The sequence below is a fragment of the Calonectris borealis genome, chromosome 3, assembly GCF_964195595.1.
Source record: "Calonectris borealis chromosome 3, bCalBor7.hap1.2, whole genome shotgun sequence".
Classification (NCBI taxonomy): domain Eukaryota; kingdom Metazoa; phylum Chordata; class Aves; order Procellariiformes; family Procellariidae; genus Calonectris; species Calonectris borealis.
The window spans coordinates 91454207-91476236 of record NC_134314.1 but is presented as its reverse complement, the minus strand read 5'-3'; the positions used below and the strand labels follow the sequence as shown (position 1 = coordinate 91476236).

At 45.0% G+C, this 22030-nt stretch overlaps 1 protein-coding gene across 1 annotated transcript in view; it reads right to left on the bottom strand.

The window, feature by feature from the left end:
• CRIM1 (cysteine rich transmembrane BMP regulator 1) overlaps nucleotides 1-13008 on the bottom strand; it is a 197970-nt gene extending 184962 nt beyond the window's left edge. The window contains exon 1 of the mRNA XM_075146636.1: nucleotides 12657-13008. Coding sequence (XP_075002737.1) covers nucleotides 12657-13008 — 352 coding nt within the window. The remainder of the gene's footprint in view (nucleotides 1-12656) is intronic.
• Nucleotides 13009-22030: the final 9022 nt, after the last annotated feature.

Genomic DNA, 22030 nt, shown 5'->3' with positions numbered 1-22030 from the left:
ATTTCACAGCAGCTTTCACATTGTGCCTTCTAGTCGTTCACTCCAATTTTATATACTATCAACAAGCAAGTTTCCAATACAGATTCTGCCAAGAAACACTTCAAAAATTTAAGACATCTTCCAGCTACCAAGGGTGGGTTTTTCTGTTGTTGTTGGGGTTATCAGAAGCTGTCCTCCGGTATGGGAGGCCGCAGACAAATATGAACTGTTTGTCATTCAGTAGTCTGACCCTCAATAGAAGTCTAAAAACCTGACAACAGTATATACACACCCCCACACACTGAGGTTGACATGCAAGTACTGTCCACTCACAGAAACATGCAGAATATATGCTAATCTGCAGCTTTTCCTGTTTTGGGGAAAAAAACAGCCAACAGTTGGAAAGAGCTGTTTACCAGTTAAGTACTGTACATGGCCTACAGCAAGTGTCACAGCAGATTCTCACAGGTATGTTTCTCCCTGTGCAACCACCTGCTTGCTTTCTCTAATAAGTCAGCAAAGCACCCTGCTGACAAAAAGCACTGAATAAACAACTAAGCCAATTTCAGACGTGAAGAAGCAAACCTCGTGGCTCTTCTACTCCATAAAAACAGCAAAGGAAGAGTAGTCATTAACCCCAGGAAGTAATCTGTCTCTTTTTTTTTTTTTTTTAAGTTAAAGTTAACCTATCATCCCATGCAGCAACTGTATCAATAAAAGCCAAAGGAAGTACAGAAGTTCCTGAAGAGAAACTATTAAAATTCTTTCAAGAGAAGATGCTGCTTCAGTAATGCTTGGGACACTTTCATCGTGAGGAGGCCATGCATGCGGGGGCGGGGGGGGCAAAATCATGGGAATTTGGAGAACAATAATACATCCTGTTTTTGAGAGGCCGGAATACAGCCTGGACAATTTGTATTTTACACATCGCAGCAGTAATCCACGTAATGACAAGAACAAAAGGGGCTATAGCTATGCTCCGAGGTTTGGCGTTTCAAATTCTGTAACCGCAGGGACCACAGCTTCATCCAGATCGGTCTGTTCAACAGCCGTAAGGAAATGGTTTGAGCTGCTCCTCGTTTCTGACGCACAGGCCCTCCTGCCCTACCCCTGCGCCCAGGCCGGGCGCTCCGCCTGCCCCGGCGGCGGGGGCCCATGCGGCAGTGCCCCCGTGCCCCGCAGCCGCTCTACCCACCGGCCTCCCGAGAGCAGCGCAGCGCAGCGCAGGCCGGCGGGGCACGCAGGCGGCCATGACAGCACACGTTTGCTTTTCCGGCACGCCAGCTCTGAGCACCCCCGAGTTTCTGCCCTGTGGTATTTGAGCACTACCTCTCCCCAAGGCTGACAGAGAGATCAGGAGAGGCCCTGTTACGCAGGAGCCGCTCGCCCCACAGGAGGTGGGACCCACCTGGCACGGAAAGCAGAGCCATCCCTGACTCCCGGCGGAATGCCTCTGTGCAGACGCACCACACGCTGTGGCACTACTCGCAACACTATCTGACTTCCAGAAGAGATTAGTGTTTGACATCTCACCTGCCACCTCTCGGGGCTTTTCAGATGGGAGCAGAAAAGGAGGTACGCAGGAAGCGCGTGGCCCAACGCTAGGTGCGCCTAAAGCCGTCAGTGCTACGCTCCTCAAAAGTTAGCTCAGTAGCCATCAAGAGGATGGAAGAGAAGAGAAATCCCTCAGGAATACTTGCAGACTATACATCTAACATGCTGAATCTTGAAACAAGGTATTTTCGATTACTGTGAGTGAATACAAAAAAGTCACATTTGTACAGGAAGAATGCAAATCCAGTTCTAGCCTGGACATCTTTTACCAGACTGCTTTTCACACAGTTTCGTTTAGAAACAAGATTTCCATCTATGAAGGAGCAAACATGTAACAAGAAAAGAGCTTAGTTTAGTTTAGTAAATCAACGCAAAGTCTAGCGTGATCTTTCACGCAGGCTTAAGACTCCTTTTCCTACTTGATTTTGTCCTTTTATGGACAGAAGTTAAAGGTCCTGTTAAATGAATACTTGTTTACCGCTTAGGGTAAACCTTCAGAAGTCACATCAGCATAGGCAGAATGAAAGGTACAACCACATGAAAGCACTCGCATGAGCTAAAGGGATGAATCCAGTATGAATCCACTTCGATTTAATGCTCTAGTTACTTGATGCAAAGACACCTAGTGCTCTGCTTGATGCAGATAAATGGTGGTCCAGTGCAGCGTGCTTGTTCCTTTAGAGGCAATATTTCAACTGATAATGGAAACATGTCTTGAGCAAAGTCTAGGCTTTGTAAAGCATATAACCTAGCCTCTACTACTCCCAAAATCATCATGTCCTGCAGACTAAACCCAAACTTTTTTGTTTCCAAAAAAACAAACTTTTACACACCAGTGATTTGGACACCTGGGACAGTTCATGAGCAATTCCAGACTGTAGCACAAACATTTTCCTGCATGCTCTGTTTGACCTCCTCTATGGCTTCCTTTTCAGGAGAGCACTCTTTCATGCATACCTCTCAGAAATGTGGATGATATGAAGGAAGAAATCGAGATATAATCATTTGTCAATGCTTTACTTCTCTGAAAGCAGGGTTGACAAAACCCAAATGTAAGAATCTAAGAGCCTTTCAAACCTCAGTATGCGCATCTTATCCACTAGCTGACTTCTAAGACACTTAAAAATACAAAAATCAAGTCGGTGTTTAACATTAAGTTTTCAGAAACAATCCGGCTGAAGAGCAACCCAAGCAAACTGTTAGTTTTCATCCAAACTGATCTTAGTTTAGCTGCAATTTCCACCATCTCATGCCTCAGCTGGCATGATCAGGTAGGGGCAAAAAAGGGAAGGGCCACTCTTTTTAGCAGTCCCAAGTTGGCATTGGACTGTTGTAACACAGCCACTCAGCTGCCTGTTACACGCCTAGAAATGGTTCAAACGTTCCCAGCAGGCCGATAACTACAGCTTGAAAGTCATTCTTTCAAATAATTTCTATCTACATGCAGTTCCCCACTCTCTCCAAGTCATTCAGGCAAGTTCCCTTTTCAGACAATAAATAGTTCTGCATTTACTCAGACCAAAGTTAAGTCTTGGACGTAATACTTTTTTAATTCTAAGTGTGCTTTCATACCATAAGGAAGCCATGGGAGGGAAGGCATCATGTTAATTCCAAACTTTTTTCATTTTCTTCCATCATTCATATAATCACTTACTTTCTGCAAAGCAAATGTTTCAGCTTGCTAACAATTCAAGTGCTGCTCTGGGTTGCTGAACTCCCAAGTCTGTCATAGCATGCATCTAAAGCAGGGAAGAGGATTAAGGCATTAACAAGTTGAACAAGAGGTCCTTGAACAAGAGGTCCAGTCTGGGAAACAGTCTGAGAAATACATCTCTGGTAAGCAGCATTCCATCACTTCTTCCATGCTAAATCTTACATACCAGCACCCACAACACAGCACCACAGTGTGTGAGGCATGATGCTCAGGATTGAAGCAGGTGTGTCTTCTTCACCTGAAGAGCTGCTTGTGTTTCCAGAAAAGCATGCAACTAGGAGAAACTAACTTGGAGCCTTATTTTTAAAGTACAGAGTAGCTCACTACAGTAGCATTTATTGTCCCCCATATGCAAAGGATCATCTCAAAACAGGTGCAAGTTACAAGGAAAGAGCTTTTCAGAAACTCCTTTCTCCAGTGCTTAAATTTTTGCTTTCCCTTCCTTGAAGTTCTCAATTACTTCTGCCCACCACAGAATCTTCTCTTTAGTGCCCCAACCCTTCTCTTCCTTTCTGGAGATTTAATGAATATCAGCTGTTGTTTGGAAAATGATACGCTATTCTCCTTCACTGTTTATAAAGATAAGGCATCACCTCAGACCAGCAAGCAACACACTGGAATGGTCACTAAAGTATCACTGCTGGAGACTGATATACAAGCATTGTACCCACAATATTATTAAATTACAGTTCAGGGGTGAGAGGGTAAACATAACTGGAATGAATTGAGTCAACTCCTGTAATTTACATTTAACTGCAGCATGTTACTCAGTTATTTCTGCCTTTTTAAAGCAGACACAGACAGGTTCTCAGGATGCTGAAAGAGCCAAGAGACCATAAAATATATTGCTGATCTGAAAGTGAAACAGTCAAATTCACTGTCAATTCAAAGTCACTCTTGCATCCTTTTAAATCCTGCATTTGAAGGAGGAGAGAGAATGGGTTCCACAGTGACACAGAAGTGATCCTTACTGAGACTGGCACTGCCCTCTGGCAAGGGGAGGGAACCTTTCAGAAGCTTCTCCATCAAACCAGACCCAAGGTCTGAGCCCCACCACCCCAGCACACTGGTATACACAACAGCATTTTCAAATCAGTGGTACTCATTAAGATGGTATGAGATTCTGAGAGGATTCTACAGACTTTCTAAAATAAAAAAAAGGAAATACTTCTTGCCAGTAGGCTTTGGCTTCTCTTTGAACAGGAAAAAAGAACGACGGAAAGGAAATTCATGTTTTGGAGGAGCTGAACAATAGAAATGACTAATCACCACTAAAGAATGCTTGAAACCCAGCCCCAGACCTTGAAAAGCAGCAGAAGGGAAGGCTAGCCTTGAAGTGAGTTTGAGCTCATGTACTGGCTGCAATCCTCTCCCCTCTTGCAACTTATTCCTTCAGTGAAGTCACGAATCAGGGACCAGAGCCGGCAGAAACTTTTATGGTAAGACACACAGCTGAGAGTTTTATGATAAAGCAGTTTTTCCACCTTTTAGAAGGGTCCACTTCCCAAGATCAAATCTTCATGTGGAATGCACGTCAGTACAAAAGGGCTTTGCAGCCTCCTGATAAAATTTCTACTCAAAGCTAGAAAGCAAAATCATACCATAACATTTGGATACCTCAGGAACACCATACATGTAAGGCTTGTCTCAAGTCTGACTGCCTGCTTTATCTTATTCAAACTAGAGCGTGTATCTCAGGTGATCAAATCCCCAATACAGCAAGAAAGATTTTCACTGCGTGTGTCTCAAGGCAGTTATTTCATAAAGGAATGCAGAAAGTATTTAAGCAAACCAGCTTTCCACTCAATTATCAGAAACTCCATAGAGGCCGTGAGGAAAGCAAGGAGATAAATGGAAGTGCTAAGTGAAGCATGTGACGTGGACAACTATTTCAAGTTTTAAAGTTTTCCCTTGCCCACGCTGTCTGCAATATTTCAGTTCTCCAGATAGCCCCCTCTTTTTTTCTTTTTTTTGAGTGGTTTTTTGGGGTTTTGTTTTTTTGGCTTTTTGCCTGTTTGCTTTTTAAGACTTTCACTATTAGGGTTCCCCCCAACAAGACTGAACGATATTTCCAATAGCCTTCTGCCCCAAAGATGGTCTGAAATGATAAATAATTAGTTTTGAAGTCTGACCCCTAAACATTTAAGCACCTGAAAAAAGACTTGCAAATAAGTTATTTTAATCTCATGACCAGAACCATGTCTTGTTTGTAAATAGTTGACTGAAAATATCACACACTGTCCCAGGGTTTAATTGGTCAGGCACAGCCTCTGCCAGTACTCCCCTGATTAGAATGAGCATGGACAGCAGCATTTCAGCTGTCCTAGCAGATTTTTCCTCTAGCTCTAGAAAACTCTTTAAAAAAATAATTGCTAAAGCCTCAGGAATGGGCCAGACCTTCGTACCCATTTTCCAAAGGAGGCTAAAATTCCAATTTTTTTTTCCAAGTTGCACACTGCACTCACACGCTTCAGAAGCCTGCATGTAAAGCAGCACACATCAGCTTCGCTGCAAACAAGTAGCTGGCTGGCAGCTCGCTGAAGCTGCTCAGGAGAAGCAAAGCTGACAGGAGTAGGAAAAGTTTTGCCTAAGACAAATTCTGGAACTGGGCTACGAATAAAGCAACCTATACCAAGAACAGTCCACACTATTAGAAGAAACCTGATATCCTAAACCTTTTGCCACTTCCTCCACCCCCAAATCATTAATGCAGCATCACCGAACACCAGAATTACAGGATGTTTCAGAGGAATTATATCCAATTTCTTAGTCACAGAAGACTACAGGAAAAACTCTACATACCCTGGATTTAGAATTAGTGTCAAGGCTTTTTTCTTTTCCTAAAACCTAACTTAGAGGTAGACATCAACTCGAGTCTTTCTATTATCAAAGCAGCACATTTTACATTAGTGCACATAATGCCATTATCAGTATGACCCCAGCTTTTTATCAACAGCCCATCAGTGAGGGGAAGAAACACCTCCACCTGCATACATCCAGCCTTTCTGAAAAAAATCCTGAACAGAGCACACCACAGGCTGTAACAAAACCCTGAATTTTAATTTGTTTCAAGGATAAGGAACCCAACAGAACAGGCTTTCTCAAATTCAGAAAGATTACACTTGCTAGATTTTTCACTAATTATAAAAAAACCCACCAAAATCACCTGAAGCCTATCAGTATCAAGGTATCTGGCTATATAAGGCTTAAAGTTTTGGAAGTGAGTAAGAACATGGGAATGGGTGCATGCCTGTGAGCCAGTGCTTTTCCTCCTGTCCACAACCCTATGCTCTCCTGTTTGTTTTCTTATTGAAAGACTTGCACACTCATGACCCACAAGGTGTTAACGTGATTTGCGGATTCTGAAGTTAAGTACCCAGTATACCCAGTGAAAGCTGCTAGGGACTGAATATTGCCTCTGGTAAAGGTGTGAACTGCTTCCATTCATCTCAATACATTACTAAGGGCTTACTTCCTCCAAACATGGCCAAACTAGTCTGTTTAGACTACAGCTCCCTCAGGGACCATCTTTTAATCCGTATACTTATGTGGAATTTAATCTAGATAGCCTTTATACAAAGTTATCTTCCCATCTTAGTTTACATTGGTAAGTTACTCCATATACATAAGCTTTCTATGTCAGCATCAGTCATTTTCCAAATTGCATGCATACATACCAAAAGGCAGAGTTAAAACATAATATATCATCAGACTACACAACTGGTGTCACCTGAAGTCTCAGGCAAAACCCTGAATTCACCATTTCCCTGTGGATTAAATGCATTCTCAAATGAAAGCAGTTTGCAAGTCACAAGAGACATTTAATAGTTCACTTCTATAAAGTATTCAATCCATTAAAACATCTCCTGTCTGCAAGATGCTATAAACTTTACTCATAGAGATGAAGAATCCCTGAGAGGAGTGCAAAGGAAGGCGGGGAAGAGGAAGGCATTTTTGAACCATATTAATGGATTAATTATTGCATAATATGCCTGTCAGCCAAATGACATTTTGGTTGACTAAGTACTATGCAAGAAGTTAAATTATGCAAGTATTCTTGAATCAGCTGGAGGGTACTTAAAACAGCAAACATGCCTAGGGGTGCAGAAATTACTGACAAGTTTGAAGGTAGTTAAAAAAGCAGCATCATTTTGGGAAACCTGATGAAATAACCATTTTCTACAGGGAATAATTCACATCAGTAGAGGATGCTTGACATACAGTCATGTGAGACCAAATGGTTTAAAATAATAAAAATAAATAAAAGAGAGTATTCCTCTTAATAGAAGTTAAGCGATTTAGTGAGATGGCTAGTTTTAAACTAACTGTGCTGATCACAACAGCAAAACCTTACGAATTCCTGCATCAACATCCCTCCTCATATCTGCTGGACTTTTCCATTTCATTTCTGTTGAAATATTGGAACCAAGTGATTTCTAAAAATCAAAACATGATGCCCAGAAACAGAGAGGAAACCATTTCCAAGTCAAATTAGCACCTGATCTAATTCAAATTCCATCTCACACTCAAAGTTGCATGTTCTTACCGATGTTGAGATTTTGGCATTGACATAAGTCAGAGTAGAAATAGCTTACAAATTATCCAGCCTGTGTTTAAGAAGTCAGCATGTGCCTAGTAAGTGTTTCCTGGGGTGGGGGGAAGGGGACTGTTAAATATGGTCAAGACTAGCATATCAGAAGCTGAACACTCACCATCAAAGAATTACTTCTCATTCCAGTTTCACAAGTTCAGTAATTTTCATGATTTTTTTTTGACACCATGAATAATTTTTCCATTTTTTTCCTCCGATAGCCTGGACTGCTGATAGTCTTTGAACTAAGTATTTTGACTGTCTTCATGCCAACAATCATCTGGTGCACCACTTAATACTGATGAAGTCCCTAACTAGATCATCAGTTCTAACATTTGATGTTAGTGGAGGAAGTTCTCTGCACATACCTGGACATCAAAACTATTTGGACATTTCCCCAGCCATTCACTACATAACGGAGTAAGAAAAAAACAAACAAAAAAAAAACACCAAGCAAAAAACTAAGAAATCTGGGCAGCACCGTTCCAGTCAGAGACAAACAACCAGGTTACCCACACGCAACTTCTAAATCACTTGAACTTCAGTAACTCGTACTCAAAGCAAAACACTACCTGATCCTTAGGGGTCTGGACTGCACCACAGGCAAGAAGCCAAGCATGTTGTGTAGAAGTCTGTCTGGAGACAAAGCGTCATGTTCTAGTCTTTGGTCCATTGATCCATTAGATACAGAGCATGGGACCAAAAACAACTGAAAACTAGCTACAGAAGTTAGAAGCAGCAGCACCACTTGTGGTAAAAATACTAGCAAGTCTGTAAGCAAGTTGTTCTTACCTCAAAAAAGCAGAAGAGAACTCCATTAGCATATGTGTAAACCAATGCCCAAACAAAAAAAAGCTTAGCTCTCCTCCTCCCAATTTTGAAAAAAGCTAAGTTTTCAAAATTTCATTTCTTCTCACCAGCTCAGTTTCACTGCATTTTGGTTACATACAATATACTGTGCCCTTACATATCATACTCTACTACAGGTTTCTAGGGGAGGACAGTTAGTTCAGAGGGTTAAAGGTGTGGGGAAGGGGGGGAACACCCAAGCTCTCCCCGCTTGTCCCAACAAGGAGTCAGCCAGCCAGTAATGTTCCAAGCTCCCAAAAAGCTGCAGTTCAGTAGAAAAGACTAGGACTAGCCACAGTAGAGTAAGCTTCTACCATCGTCTTAGAGGTTTAACCCACATACTTCCTGATACTTGCCTAAAATCTGCAGCTTTCTCCTGGTCTGGAGGGAACCCCAGTTCAGAAGCTACACACTAGGCAGACAAGCCTCAAGTATTCAAGGCAAGCCTTAAATTAGCTACAGTAGGCAAAAAGAATACAGCAATAACTGTACCCTCTCCCCCCCCCCCCCAAAAAAAAACAAACCAACAAACCCCACCAAAACAAAAACCCAAAACAAACAAAGTACTACATGTTAGATAGTAAGCTACTGGAGCAGAAATATCTTCTTTCAATGGCTACCTAGAGGCTTACTCATATGGAAGTATATTCTTAAAGGAACCTAAGGACACAGTAAAACTAGCAGTTTCGTTAACTTTGCATTTCAAGTATATATCACAAAAACTTATGTTTCTATTACACAGTTAATAATAATATCAGCTCATTTTCAGCATTATTTCACATGCTACTGTTATGCCTTACTGAGTTTAGCAAAGCAATCAAGGCCTCTTCATCTAAGAGCACCAGAAATTGGGGAAGTGTTGAAACAGAGGCAAGAGAAGAGTCATCACAAGAAATGCCTTCACAGAGTAACAGAACTTCTTTGGCAGAGCTTTTCCAAGGCTTTCCGATTCCCCAGAAGGCAGGATCCCTGCCCAGCCAGACTGCTGCAGAAGCCAAGGCTAACGTGTTTCTGGAGAACTCCAGTCTGGGAGGTGGCTCTAGGTCTACCTTCAAGGGCAGAGAGCAAGTGCAGTCCCTGCTTTGAGCTCAAAACATCTGAATGCTAAAAGTGTTTGGAAGGGGCTGTAAGCTCGTGACACCTCATTGAACCAATCCAGCAGCATCCCTGCAAAGCCAGAGAGGCTGGAGGTGTTTAAAGTCTCTCAAGATTGCCCTTCAGGAAAAGTACCCACCCGCGCTGGCGGAAGCCGACCTCAGAATTATTCTTTACCAAGAATACAACTACATTCAGGAAAGGCATTTACATATATTTACACACTTCAGGATAATGCCACAAATGGAGCCTTAGAACTGCATAAAGATGTAAATAGTTAAGGTGGCGAGATGAACAAGGACTTCCTCCAGGTTTTAGAAGGATAAAGAAAAGAACCCAGAATCAGCAACAGATTTCATTAATAAACACTGGTTAACAGAGACTACTCCCTTTCTAGTTTCAAAAAGAGAGGCTACCAGTGACAGATGCCACAGAGACTTCTCCATCAGGTGTTACAGAGTTCCCTTATGCCAAACGCATTACGTACTAAAACTACATTAACAGACAAGTATTTTTACCTGCCGCAATTCCAGCTCTTAAAGCTTTCTGTAGCCTAGTATGTGCTGATACTCTGAAATAAGACACTGCTGAAGCTTCAAAAATGATAAAAAAATATGCTTATAACTATAGCCAGTAGGGGTCATTTCAGTGTAAAAAATTGCAGTGAAAGAAAAGGCTAGAGACAGGAAGGAGAGTAAAAATATAAATTTCTACTCACATAGTTCTGTAAGTCATTTCCAATTCCTCCTCCCTGAGCTGGGGTAGGAAAGGGTTTGCGCTCCCAGTAGACATGATAAAAAAAAAAAGTAGCCTTTATTCCGTTAATGGATAGAGGCATGGCTTAGTACTAGTCACACATCAGGCATCGCCAGCCTAGCTGTTGCATGTGTGCCTGTAAACTGCACAAATGTTTAGGTCACCATGATCAAAAAAATAGAGCTAATCAACCTCACTTTAGTGATCGGAGGTAGTACATTAAGTCCCCTTTTTTCCTTCTGCCACCCCTTGCGCACAACACGGACCATGAAGAACAACACATTACTTCTGTTGCTTAGAATGAGGCAGTTTCCTGACAATTCAGTAATAGGTATTCCAGGACTATTTATTAGGCTGACAGTTCAGCTCAGTTGCTTTTCATTTATGAGAATAAAAATTAAATAGATAACTTATCTCCCTGACTATTCCTATAGGGACAGCTGGAACTAGTTCCTAACCACAACACTAATTGAAATGCTATCTTGCCAACAAATGCTTCATACTATTTTCAACAGTAGATGGGACGTGTTACGAGTTGAACTACAGCAACGTACAGATTGCATCACTTCAAAGGAATGAAATACTCCTAAACTGCCAGAGACGTCCGTACTGTGATACAGTAAGGGAGTTGGAATATTAAGGCATTTAATGACTGCAGACTTTTACTTCCTTTACCGGGGAGTGGGGGAAAGGGTGGGGGGGCGGGGGGAGGAGACGCCGTTTAAGCCAAGTTTTACTTGAAACATGCAAAAAGAGAAACTCATCCAAAGGCAGGTAGGTTTTAAAGTACCTTCTCCCTCTTTGCTTGCACCTCGCTAATTAAGAAAACTTTTCCAATACCTATTAAAAATAATAATGAGAGAGACACTACAGCAATATACATATTCAGCCACACGGCCTCAATCAAGGTCTTCAAAGTAGTTTAAGGCCACTTTTAATTGTTTAACAACAGAGCTTTTAACTCTGGAGCTGGTCCTACTCGAGCAACAACTGCAGAGGCTGATGGCATTGGTTCCAGTACAGGCGGGACACATTGCCCCGCTCTGCCGGGCTTTGCAATTTATTTGTGACGGAGGCAAACGGAGTTTTAAACTAATAACGAGCGCCACAACAAAGGTCAGCTGCCCACTAAAAGTGACCGGTTTTAGCTCTCTCAAAACAGGGCATCATTTTAAACACAAGTTTTTTTGGACAGATGCTGCCTCACCAGCTCTCCGGACTTTCTACTGCCCTCTACCCGCCGAGAGGAGACCGCCTCCCGCTCCTTTTCCAGAATTGTCGAAGCTCCCGCTCCGAGGCTCACATACATTTATACATATCCCAAACTACTGGTTATTTGTAATCTCTTTACAGCGCCATGTTTTCCCTCAACTTGGGGGAAAAAGAGCGCTGGAGGGAGAAGACGAAAAGAGACTAAAAATTTGTCTTTGGTCTTTTGTTAAATTATATATATATAAAGAATTAATCTGAGGGACTCCGACAGATACAAAATTTGAAGGAGGGGGGGTGAACTCCTCTCGCATTTCATACCAATTCATCACCTCACGAGCAGCCGGCAGGAAGCAGAAGTGACTTGGAGCGGAGTTCTGCCGTGGGGATTTCTCCTTCCCCCTTGATGCTCCAGCAAGGAAAAAGACATCCCTTAGCATCATATACCGAGGCGGACAGGCGGGGAGATATTAAGTGACAGGAACAGGAAGGAAAACTTTACAACAGATGATCAGCCTTTGTGTTTCCTTACAGAGGAGGGAATCCGGAACAGGCATCATGTGTGCACGACTGACCTCCGCCGATTTCCATCTGCCAAACCTTTCCCAAGCCCTTTATCAAGGAATTTTAAGTTGGGCATCGCTCGTTGACATAAGCTATTTGCAAACCCGTCGAGCGCTACGGAAAGTAAGAAGTGGAAAAGCCTGGAAGTTTAGGCTAAGAAAATGAAGGGTAAAACTTTTAAGTAAGGGTGTTTAGGGAGGAAAGCTTAAAAGACACGCTCGTAGATGGGACAGGCGGGCGGCGGGGAGGTCACACCGGCCGGTGCGCCCTCCTTCCCTCCCCGCCGCCCAACGGGTACCCCCTCCCCGGGGATGGATGGATGGATGATGTCCCGCCGCCTCTCACCTTCGCAGACGCCCACTTCGTACTCGGTGATGGAGTCTCCGTTGAGCGGCGGTCGGATGACACAGCGCAACCCCCGGTCGCAAGCTCCGTGCAGCCCGTAGACTCCCCCGCAGCTCTCGTTACGTTGCCGAGCGCACATGAAACAGCAACCGCAGATCCCCAGCACGATGCTACCGGGGCAGCTCTTCGGTTCTTCGCATTTGGATTCGTCGCAGGGTAAGCAGACGAGAGCCCGCGTCCCCGACTCGCCCAGCAGCAGGGCCAGCAGTAACAGCCACCCCGCCGCCGCCAGGTGCCAGCCGCCGTCTCCGCCCGGGCGTCTCCTCCCCGCCGAGACCGCTGCCAGGTACATCCCGGCCGCCGCAGCCCGGCCTGGGCCGGGGAGGGGGGGAGCCTCTCGGAAGCCCCCTCGCCGGGCGGCGGACCCGAGCGTTCCGCGGCTCCTTCCCGCCGCCCCCGCCTCCGGCCCCCCGAGGAAAGTTTCCTCTCGCGGCGGCGGCCGCTTCAGCCAAACTTCTGCTCCGGGCGGCGGCGGCTCCGCCCGCTGCCCCCTCCGGGAAGCGGCGTCCGTCAGTCCGTTCGTTCGTCCCTCGCCCGCCGGCTCCCGGTCCCGCGGCACCGTCCACGCCGCGCGAGCGGCTGCGAGCGAGCCCCTGGGCGAGGCGGCGGCGACTGCAGCTGGCTCTGCCCCGCTCGCTGCCCGAGTCCCGACTCGCCTCCTGCCTGCGACTCGCCCCGCTCCGAGTGCGCCCTCTGCCCTTCCCCCATTGGGCGGTGATCGCCTTCGCCCCGCCCCGGCTGCCTGCTCGCGCCTCCTCATTGGATGCCGCCCAGGCTGGCCCCGCCCGCTCCTCCTCCCGCCCCCCCGCGCCCCAGGATCTGGGGCTGGGGAGAGACGCAGCGGAGGCGAGGAGCAGCCTGGGCCCCTCAGCGGCCGCCGCCGCCGCCTCCCCCCGCCCCTCCCCTCCCCCGCCCGGGGCTCGGAGCGCGGAGCGCGGCGTCGCCAGACCGCGGGGACGGGCCGGCGGCGGCCTGGGGGACACCTCTGCCTCCGGGGGACACCGGGGGTGGGGAGGGAGAGGGCCCCGCGCAGGGTGCAGCCACAGCAGGGCGACGACGGGGGAGTCGCGAAAGGGGCCTCGCGTCCCCCGCCGCGGCGGCGAGAGCCTCCTCCTCTTCCTCCGCCTGCCCCCGCGAGGGGCGCGGGGATCCGGGACGGGGAGCGGCTCAGCGCCCTCTCGGCTCCTGCGCCGCGGAGGGGGAGAGCCGCCCGCTCCCCGCCCGTCCCGTCCCCGCAGCCGGCCCCCCGATCCCGACCAGGTGCCCCGCGGGTGCGGAGCCGTGACTGACCCGCTCCGCGGGGGCGGGAGGGGGGCTGCGCTGCCGCCCCTGACGGCTGCTAGCCCCGCTCTAACGGCGGCAGCGGCGGCGGAGCCCTATCCCGCGCCGCCCCTCAGCCCGCTCGTAAACAAGCGGAGGTGCCGCGGCTCGCCCGCTGACCTCGGCAGCCAGAGCCGCCCCCGGGCCGGCGAGTGGTCTTCGCTGGCGCACGGACGAGAGGCGCCCGCGGCTACCGGCCGGTCTCCCTGCCGAGCGGCTGCCCTGGCTGCCCAGAGCCGGCCGACGTGCCTCGGGAGCGGCGCGGGGCGGGCAGCCGCGGCCCTGCCGCCGCCCGCTGCGCTGGGTAGCGCGGGCGGAGCGCGGCTCGGAGCCGCGGCCCGGGGAAGGCGGCGGCCGCGGCGGGAGGTGCGTTTGCGGCGGCGCTGCCGCGCTGGGCCCGGCGGCAAGGGCCGGAGCCGGGCGCTGCCCGGCGGCGCCCCCGGAGGGCCGGCAGGCGGCGGCGCTGGGCGCCCCGCTCGCTCCGGCGGAGCGCGGCTGGAGGGAGCGCCGGCCCCGAGCCGGGACGAAGGAGCGACCGGAGGGAAACAACATGAACGGTGTTGCCGAAAGGCAAACCGCTGACTGGGCTGCGCTCGGTAACCGCAGGCGGCAGCGACCGGGTGGGAGAGACGGCAGGGAAGCGGGAGGTGGTTGTCTTCACAAGGGCAGCCCCTCGGTACAACCGAAGAGCAGGACCCGCCACTGCCATGTCCCGCCCTGCCCGGGGTGCGAAGGCGGCTCCGGGAGCAACGTGTTGGGCTGTCGGAAGCGGCTGGAGCTGTGGCGATCGAGAGAATAAAGTCATTTACTCGGCAGGTGGGGTTGTGTCAGCTGCACGGTGCCGAGCCTGGAAAGTCTTGGGTTGCGCATACTGGTGCCAGCGATGTGGGAAATGTAAGGAGAGAGGTTCTGGAAATTTAATATAGGTTATTATGGAGAGTGCCAAGGTATGGCTTCTACAGTTCCTCCAGCCTCACACACTCGTCCACTTGAGCAGAAAGAACCAATTCTCGTGTCAATGCAGGAGCTGCTATGTAAGGGCAAAACTCCCCATTGGCAAGGCTACCGTTGACAAGTTGCTACCAGTAACAGAAGAAACTGCAGTGTAAAGCTTTGTCAGCAATAACGTACCTTTTTGGTGTGTTTTAAAAAGCACTGTAATTCACTGGCGTTCACTCCAGCCTAAATGCCTACTGGTAGCAAAGGTTCCCTATTACTAGCACAGGCCTATTACTAATGGAAACAGTACAGCCCTGTAACATGATGCTGAAAAATAAAGCGTTTCCATATTTGTCTAAAAGAAAGCATTTCCCATATTTGTCTATTAAAAATACTGATGTTTTTATCATATCAGAATAGCTGACTATATTCTGATCCATTCAGAACTTAAAATAAATTGTAGAAGATTATTTTTCAAGAGCTACAAATGTTTTAATTAGCCCCAATAGTTTGCAAGGCATTGGTCTGTTTTTCAGTGAAACGTCATTATTGTGATAAAACACTATCAATACAGCATACATTACCTAGATTAGGGCCGTTCAGCTGACATATCTCAACAACGAACGGACAATGAGAAGCAGCCATCTACTGGGCATCAGTATTTGAATTGACACTATGCTACATTTTTTAATAGATTTGGAAAGTAAATGGCAAGCTGATCTCATTAAAGGCACCGTGTTTTGGTATAAACAAACTCAACGCATGCGTTTGAGAACAACCAAAAATATTGTGTGTTCCTGTACTCTGGAAAGCAGTAAGTCAGGACAGCACCCTGAAGGTCATATTAGACAAGCACTCAAACTCTGAATGTTACGGCAAATGGACGATACTCCTGGGTGTAGCAACACACCAAGCAAGAAGTTTTGTACTGTTTCCTCAAAAACGCAGGTTCTTCCCTCAGCCTCAGCCCTCTCGTGTCAGTTTGCCGAAGCACCTGCAGGGGTCAGAGTACTTTTGATTCACCAGAAGTTTCCACCAAAAAACCCACTGTGATTTGGATGAGAGCAGTTTGTAAAAACATACCGTTTCCTACGAACTGGAAACACTGCCTTTCGGTCATGTCTTTTACTGACGAGGCGCATGAAGGGGTTTTACCTTCTATGTATAGCGTTGCTGAGATCGCTTTTCGAATGAGGCATACAGTTCCTGCGGCTGTGTTTTTAAAACACTGTTCACAAACCCGAGATTGTGCAGAGAGGAATCACAAAAGTGTTTTCAGTGCTAGAGAGGATGCTGCACAATGCAATACATGATCAGAGACTTGAATTCAATAAGCTTAGTTTATCAAAAGATGAAAGGTGAACTGATTACAGTGTATTAATCCCTTCATGTGGAAAAATGAACTGGTCTATGAAAAATATGTAGGTATTTTTCCAGGACTTGTGAACATAGCCAGCATGGAAATCCCAGACATGTTGGATTGCATGCACAGGCGGTTCAATATTTCCCAGACATGCCAGACCTACCAGTCATGTACTGTACTGATGTGCAGTATACTCAATGCACAAAGAATTCATTGGACCTACTGTGCCTGTTTGCCTGCGTGGGAACGAACAAAGAAGCGCTAGAAGCAGTACAAAAACAGATGAAGAGGAAAGCTACGGACAGCTTAGATAAGAATGTTGTAGGGCCCTGAGAAAAAGAGAGCAAACTTTTGAGCTGACTGTCAAATGAGAAGCTTCAGCTGTGAACAGGATTAGTACACTGCTTCGTAGAGTGTTTACCCAGTGATAGCTGTGTGTAAGGGACCAAAATACAGAAATATTTATGGAACAAGGACCAAAATTTAGGGTTCTTGCCCCCTCATGCCTTGCCCTTTAGGTACAAGTCATGAACTACCCATGCATATGCTTGTGTTTCCCTTTTCTGGCCCCACGGATCTAAATACTTCATTGCACAGTGGCACAGATTCAACAGGAAAGGTAGAGAACGCTCCTGCCCCAAACCTGAGAAGAGTCCATAGGGACAATGAGGTACTCCTTGGAAATCAGCAAACCCGATTTCTGACAACTTTACAGGGAAAGTGAGTATCCCTGCTCTCCCCAGCAAGAAGCAGTGAAGGATCCTTACAGGGAAATTCACTTTCCCCTGCTTCTTGCTGCCTCTTGATTTATTAAGGGGTCTACCGATCCAAATAGCTTAGGAGTAAGTAGATTCAGCTACTGAAGTGAAATCCAGCTCTTAACTTCCCCTAGAAACAGGTTAGTAAATACTGTTAAATACAAGTGTGGGAGGAAGAAAAGCATTCTGATAAACAGGCTGTAGCAGCTGAAATTTCCTGGGCTCGTTTTCCTGTTAGTGTTGTATCGAAGCCACATCTAGGCGGGATGAAGTTGCAGCAGTAATCGAGTGGAGCTGTATAGCTTTCTTGGTCATCATGTCATGTGGGGTTTTTGCAAAGCCACACAGTGCTATGAGAAAACTACCACCCCCTTCACTAATTCCTCAGTCCTGTACTCACTCCCCTTGCTACTCGTAAATCTCCCCATGCAAAAAATAGGTGTTCAGCATAAATCTCCTGATAAGGGTGATATTCACAATAATGACAACTGAAATACAGATTTCATTTTATGACATAGGTGAAGACAACATTTATACTACCAAAAATAAAACCATCTTGCCCTCTCCCCCCCCCAAGTAAAATATCAAAATGTCTTCATTTCAATTCAAAATAATGTTTCTACTGTGCTGATATATACTGGTGACTTCTTATGTATCTCTGAATTTGGGGAACATTGGTGATTTTAATACCAAAGTTGTACTTTTTTCCTATGCAAATGTTTTGTTTCTTTTCTGTGCCTCATTCTGTCTTTGTTGCACATTAAATTCCTTTTTTATTCTTTAGTCTGTTAAGATCCTTTGTGTCTCCTTTGTAGCAGTCTCTTGACATAAACTCTTTCGTAAACAGGTTACACACATGAGCAATCTCTACTCCAGAAAAAAAGGATCAAGATGAAACCTGCCACTAATACAAGCAGTGCTGAATCAGCCTAAAACACATGAGAATAATTTCTCTCTTTTTCACAGAGATATCATAGACTTATTACATTAGTATCTGCAAGGTGTTTCAAGACCCTTAAATGGAAAATGATGGGAAATTGGGAAAGCAAATATAAGAATTAATTTAATAGAAATAATCTTTTTAAGAATTGTTTTGAACCAGTTCATAATAAATAAATATCCCATCACATAGTCTCTGTTGGTTTTTCAGTCCTATAAGCCTTTCCTCTCAGTTGAATCCCTAGCTTGGGACAGCTCAGTAGTCCAAATTTTAATAACTGACAGGCAGAATTGTTTGTAGCTTTTTCCTAATACATCTTGGACTGCTCACATGGAACATACAAGTAAAAGGACCTGCTTTTTTAATGGCCTCAAAGCAACTACATAAGCAATTTTAAAATACAGTTGCACGACTAATGTACTTTTACATGCTTTTTCACAAATTTAGAAACTATACATTAATAAAGAAATAAGCTATAAATGAATAGGACTGGTCATTTACAGGTGCCGTTCTTCACATTGCACTTAAATCACTGAAGTCATTGTTCATTCAAGCTAAGGATTTTTTCAGATCTGAATATTTTATAATATATATCTTAAAAATTGCAAGGTTAAAGAACTAGGGAGTCAATACCTATTTAAGGCTATCTACCAGGAGCCTATCAGGAGAAATAACTGCTATATCCAGAAATGCAATTTTGTATTTAAATTGATCACACTCAAGGTCACGTTGGTTTTAGCTTCTTTAGCGCGAAGAAAATCTTTTTAACAAATAAGCACAGTTAGGAAGGAAAGACAATTTGCTTTCAGTTTACAAAAGAAAAGTAGAAGTCTCTTAAACTGGTATGTCATTCTAGGGATTATATACATTTTTATTACAGAAAATCTGGCCACCAGAAAAGTAGGTGGATTAGATCAGCATCTACAATCCTTTTCATAGTCCTGCATACTGATAAGATTTTAAATGTTAAAATATAAAACTGAAAATACCATGTTTATTTCACTGCAATCTGCTGTGTACCAATAACTGCAGTATAAAATAGATGAAATTAAATAGGATGAGGGATGTAATCTAAAATTTGTCATAGCTAATTCTCTAGCTTGGTATGTCCAAGAGAAGTTCATAGAGTTCTAGGCAAGGTACTTCCTATTCTGAACATGGTTTTGAACTCTTGAAGGAAAAGCATGAGAGGCTGAAGTTGGTGGGTAAAGACGAAGTTGGTGGGTAGCTGATTATCAAGGCAAGTCACGCCCTAGCTGTAATACTCTTTATTTCAGTTCCAACTCATCAAAACTTGACTGACCTTCAAACTCTTCAAATAACTGATTCAAATAGGGATAAAGTGGCTTGTCCTCTGCTCTGCAGCTGAATCAAATGCTAAAAGGAAGGTTGTCTAACTATGAGTGAATGGCAACCTTATTCAGAGACCACTGAAAAAAGATTTTTTAATAACAACATTAATGACAATGAAGATGTCCCATTTCTCTTTTTCTAGGAGGATTATACCTATAAAACATCTCCAAAATATATCTTCTGTTAGAGAAATTTCATTTCATCAGGTACATTCATATGTGTGGGCCTAGTCAGCTCTTGATTATCAGAAGTAGCCTGAAAAGGGAAAAAAAAAGCACCCCAAAGCCCAACCCTACCCCCAAACCCACAGGCAGTACAAGATGAATGCAAGGTGGTCTTTGGGATCACGCAATGAGAATGCAATGGGGAATAGAGTAGGCTGGTGGTACCGGTGACCGTGGAGGGTGGGGACGCCGGCGGGTGTGGGGGATGCCGGCGCGGCAGTGTCCCGCAAACACAACTCTTCTGCTCGCAGACGTGAGCTGGCTCGTGCTCAGCCTTTCAGGTGTCTCTGGTCTTCAACACGGTTAATCCATAACCCAGACAAGCCATCAGAATTGATTGAGAGGCAACTATAGCTGATCCTGCTTTACGGCAAGGGGGGTATACAAACCCCCGGGAGTTTCCTGACAATGTTTTCTATAATGTTTTCAGGCAGCGTTGCATATTTTGGCTGTATTCTGACTGCTGGAACTCACAGACGCCAGGGGTTATTAAGACAATCTCAACCTGGCCCTTTAATTATTTAGCAAATTAAAACTATTTTTGATGTCTTTATTAAAGCTGGATAGAAGCTTTCATTCCAAGAAATCACAGCATATTCCCAGTGTTCTTCTAGCTCTTTCTAGATTGTAATGTGGATAAATGTAACTGGCCATAAAAGCCACCTATGCCTACTGACTTGCTTCCGTTCGTGTCCGTAATCACCTTCTCGATTTCTGCAGATGATGATGTCAGTTAGCAAAAATGTTTAGGACAAAGTCAAAGGCTGTTCTGATTACTACGGCTTCACATATGCCAAATTAAGAAGTTTGCCTTCTGATATCTACCAAGTATGTGGAGGAAATCAGATTTTGCTAGTTCATCCATCCATCCTAGGAAGCTAATGTTGCTTATGAGAGTAAAGCAGAGACATTTTCCCAAAGTAAACCAGTATTTCTATAAATTGTTTGAGCTTCTTTATTTCTCTTGATGGATAGTAAATAGCCAGTCTAACTGTTCAGCTTTTTAACAGCTTGGTTAGACTTATGCACAGCTTGGATACCATTTGCAAGGTCCATATGTCTAAAGTTATTGTGGTGTGGTTACGATGAGAGAAAAAGGTTAGTATAAACCAGCATTCATATCAATTGTTTGGTCTGTGTTAGTTTTTATAACACCTTCGGGCAAAAAAACAGATTACTATATTTTTTCAAGGGTATCTAGGCCTCACTTATGCATTGGGTTTTTTTTCTGTTAATATTTTCTTATTCGTGTTGTGATATTGGCTGATTTCAGTATATTAGCAATAACTATCTGCTAACTTCCGTTTTTTTTTCTTTACATCATTACAAATATGGTGACTCGTCTTGTAAATTGCTAAACAGACTGAGAGACTTTGCAAGTCTGGATTTCGTTGTAGGCTTCAACAAACGTTAATGAGCTCAGCTTATATCAGGAGATACTCAATATCCTGCAAGATCATACACCTTTTCTTTCAGTCTGCAGGAAGACATGTTCAGTAGATTTCCTGGTCCAGCTTGGCGGAAAGAAGCAAACGGACGTTGCTGTATACCCAGTGTTTTGAACAGCATTTGTCTTTTCAAGTGTGACCTTGGAATCCTAAGTTTAGGGACTCGGGTGGGGGTTAAGGAAGGAAGCAGGAAGGTAAGACAGCTTGCTTACAACAAGGGCAGCGATACAGTTAGGAAGAGAACACGGCATCTCCTGCCTCTCAAAACATTTCTGCCTCACAAAGTTAACATTCCACATAAAGTTGGGAAAACGATGGTGAGAGGAAACAAGCCCTGAAGAGCAGAGAAGCCTCAGCAGTAAGAAAGATGGGAAGGAGGATGGTTTGGTTAGTATGGACTGGTAGAGACAAGGCGGACAAGAAAGTTTTCTCAAGCCAGGGGAAAAATGGGATGGATGCAATTATGGGGAATAGCATCCTACCATTGGTAGGAACTTGCAAGGTATTAGCAGTTCCCTAGACATTTCAAGTTCTATCACTTCCTAACAATAAGACAATAAAAACACAAGACATCATCGGTATTATTCTCCCAGTCCTTCCCTCTTAATATAAAGGGGATTAATGTCAACAGCCTAAGTCGTCCCCTTAAAGCAGAAGGGTTCTCCTCTCATGAAATCTTCAGGTCATCATTGCTTTTGAGCTGAAGCAGGTCCCCCATTCTAGGAAATCCCTTATTTATGGGATTATGTTAAAGCAGAAATTCCCTTCTTCTCTCCTAGCTGGTTGGTCTAGCCCCCACAGCTGATTACAGCCTGTTATAACCTGCCCCCAGGGTTAACTAGGCTCTAGACTGAGTAGGTAGATTTTAGCTTTAACTCATGATAGCGAGTTTATTTATCAAAGAGACTTTCTAAGGTTTAATATAATTAATGTGTTCTCTTGAGTGCTTGACTGACATATTTTTGCCTT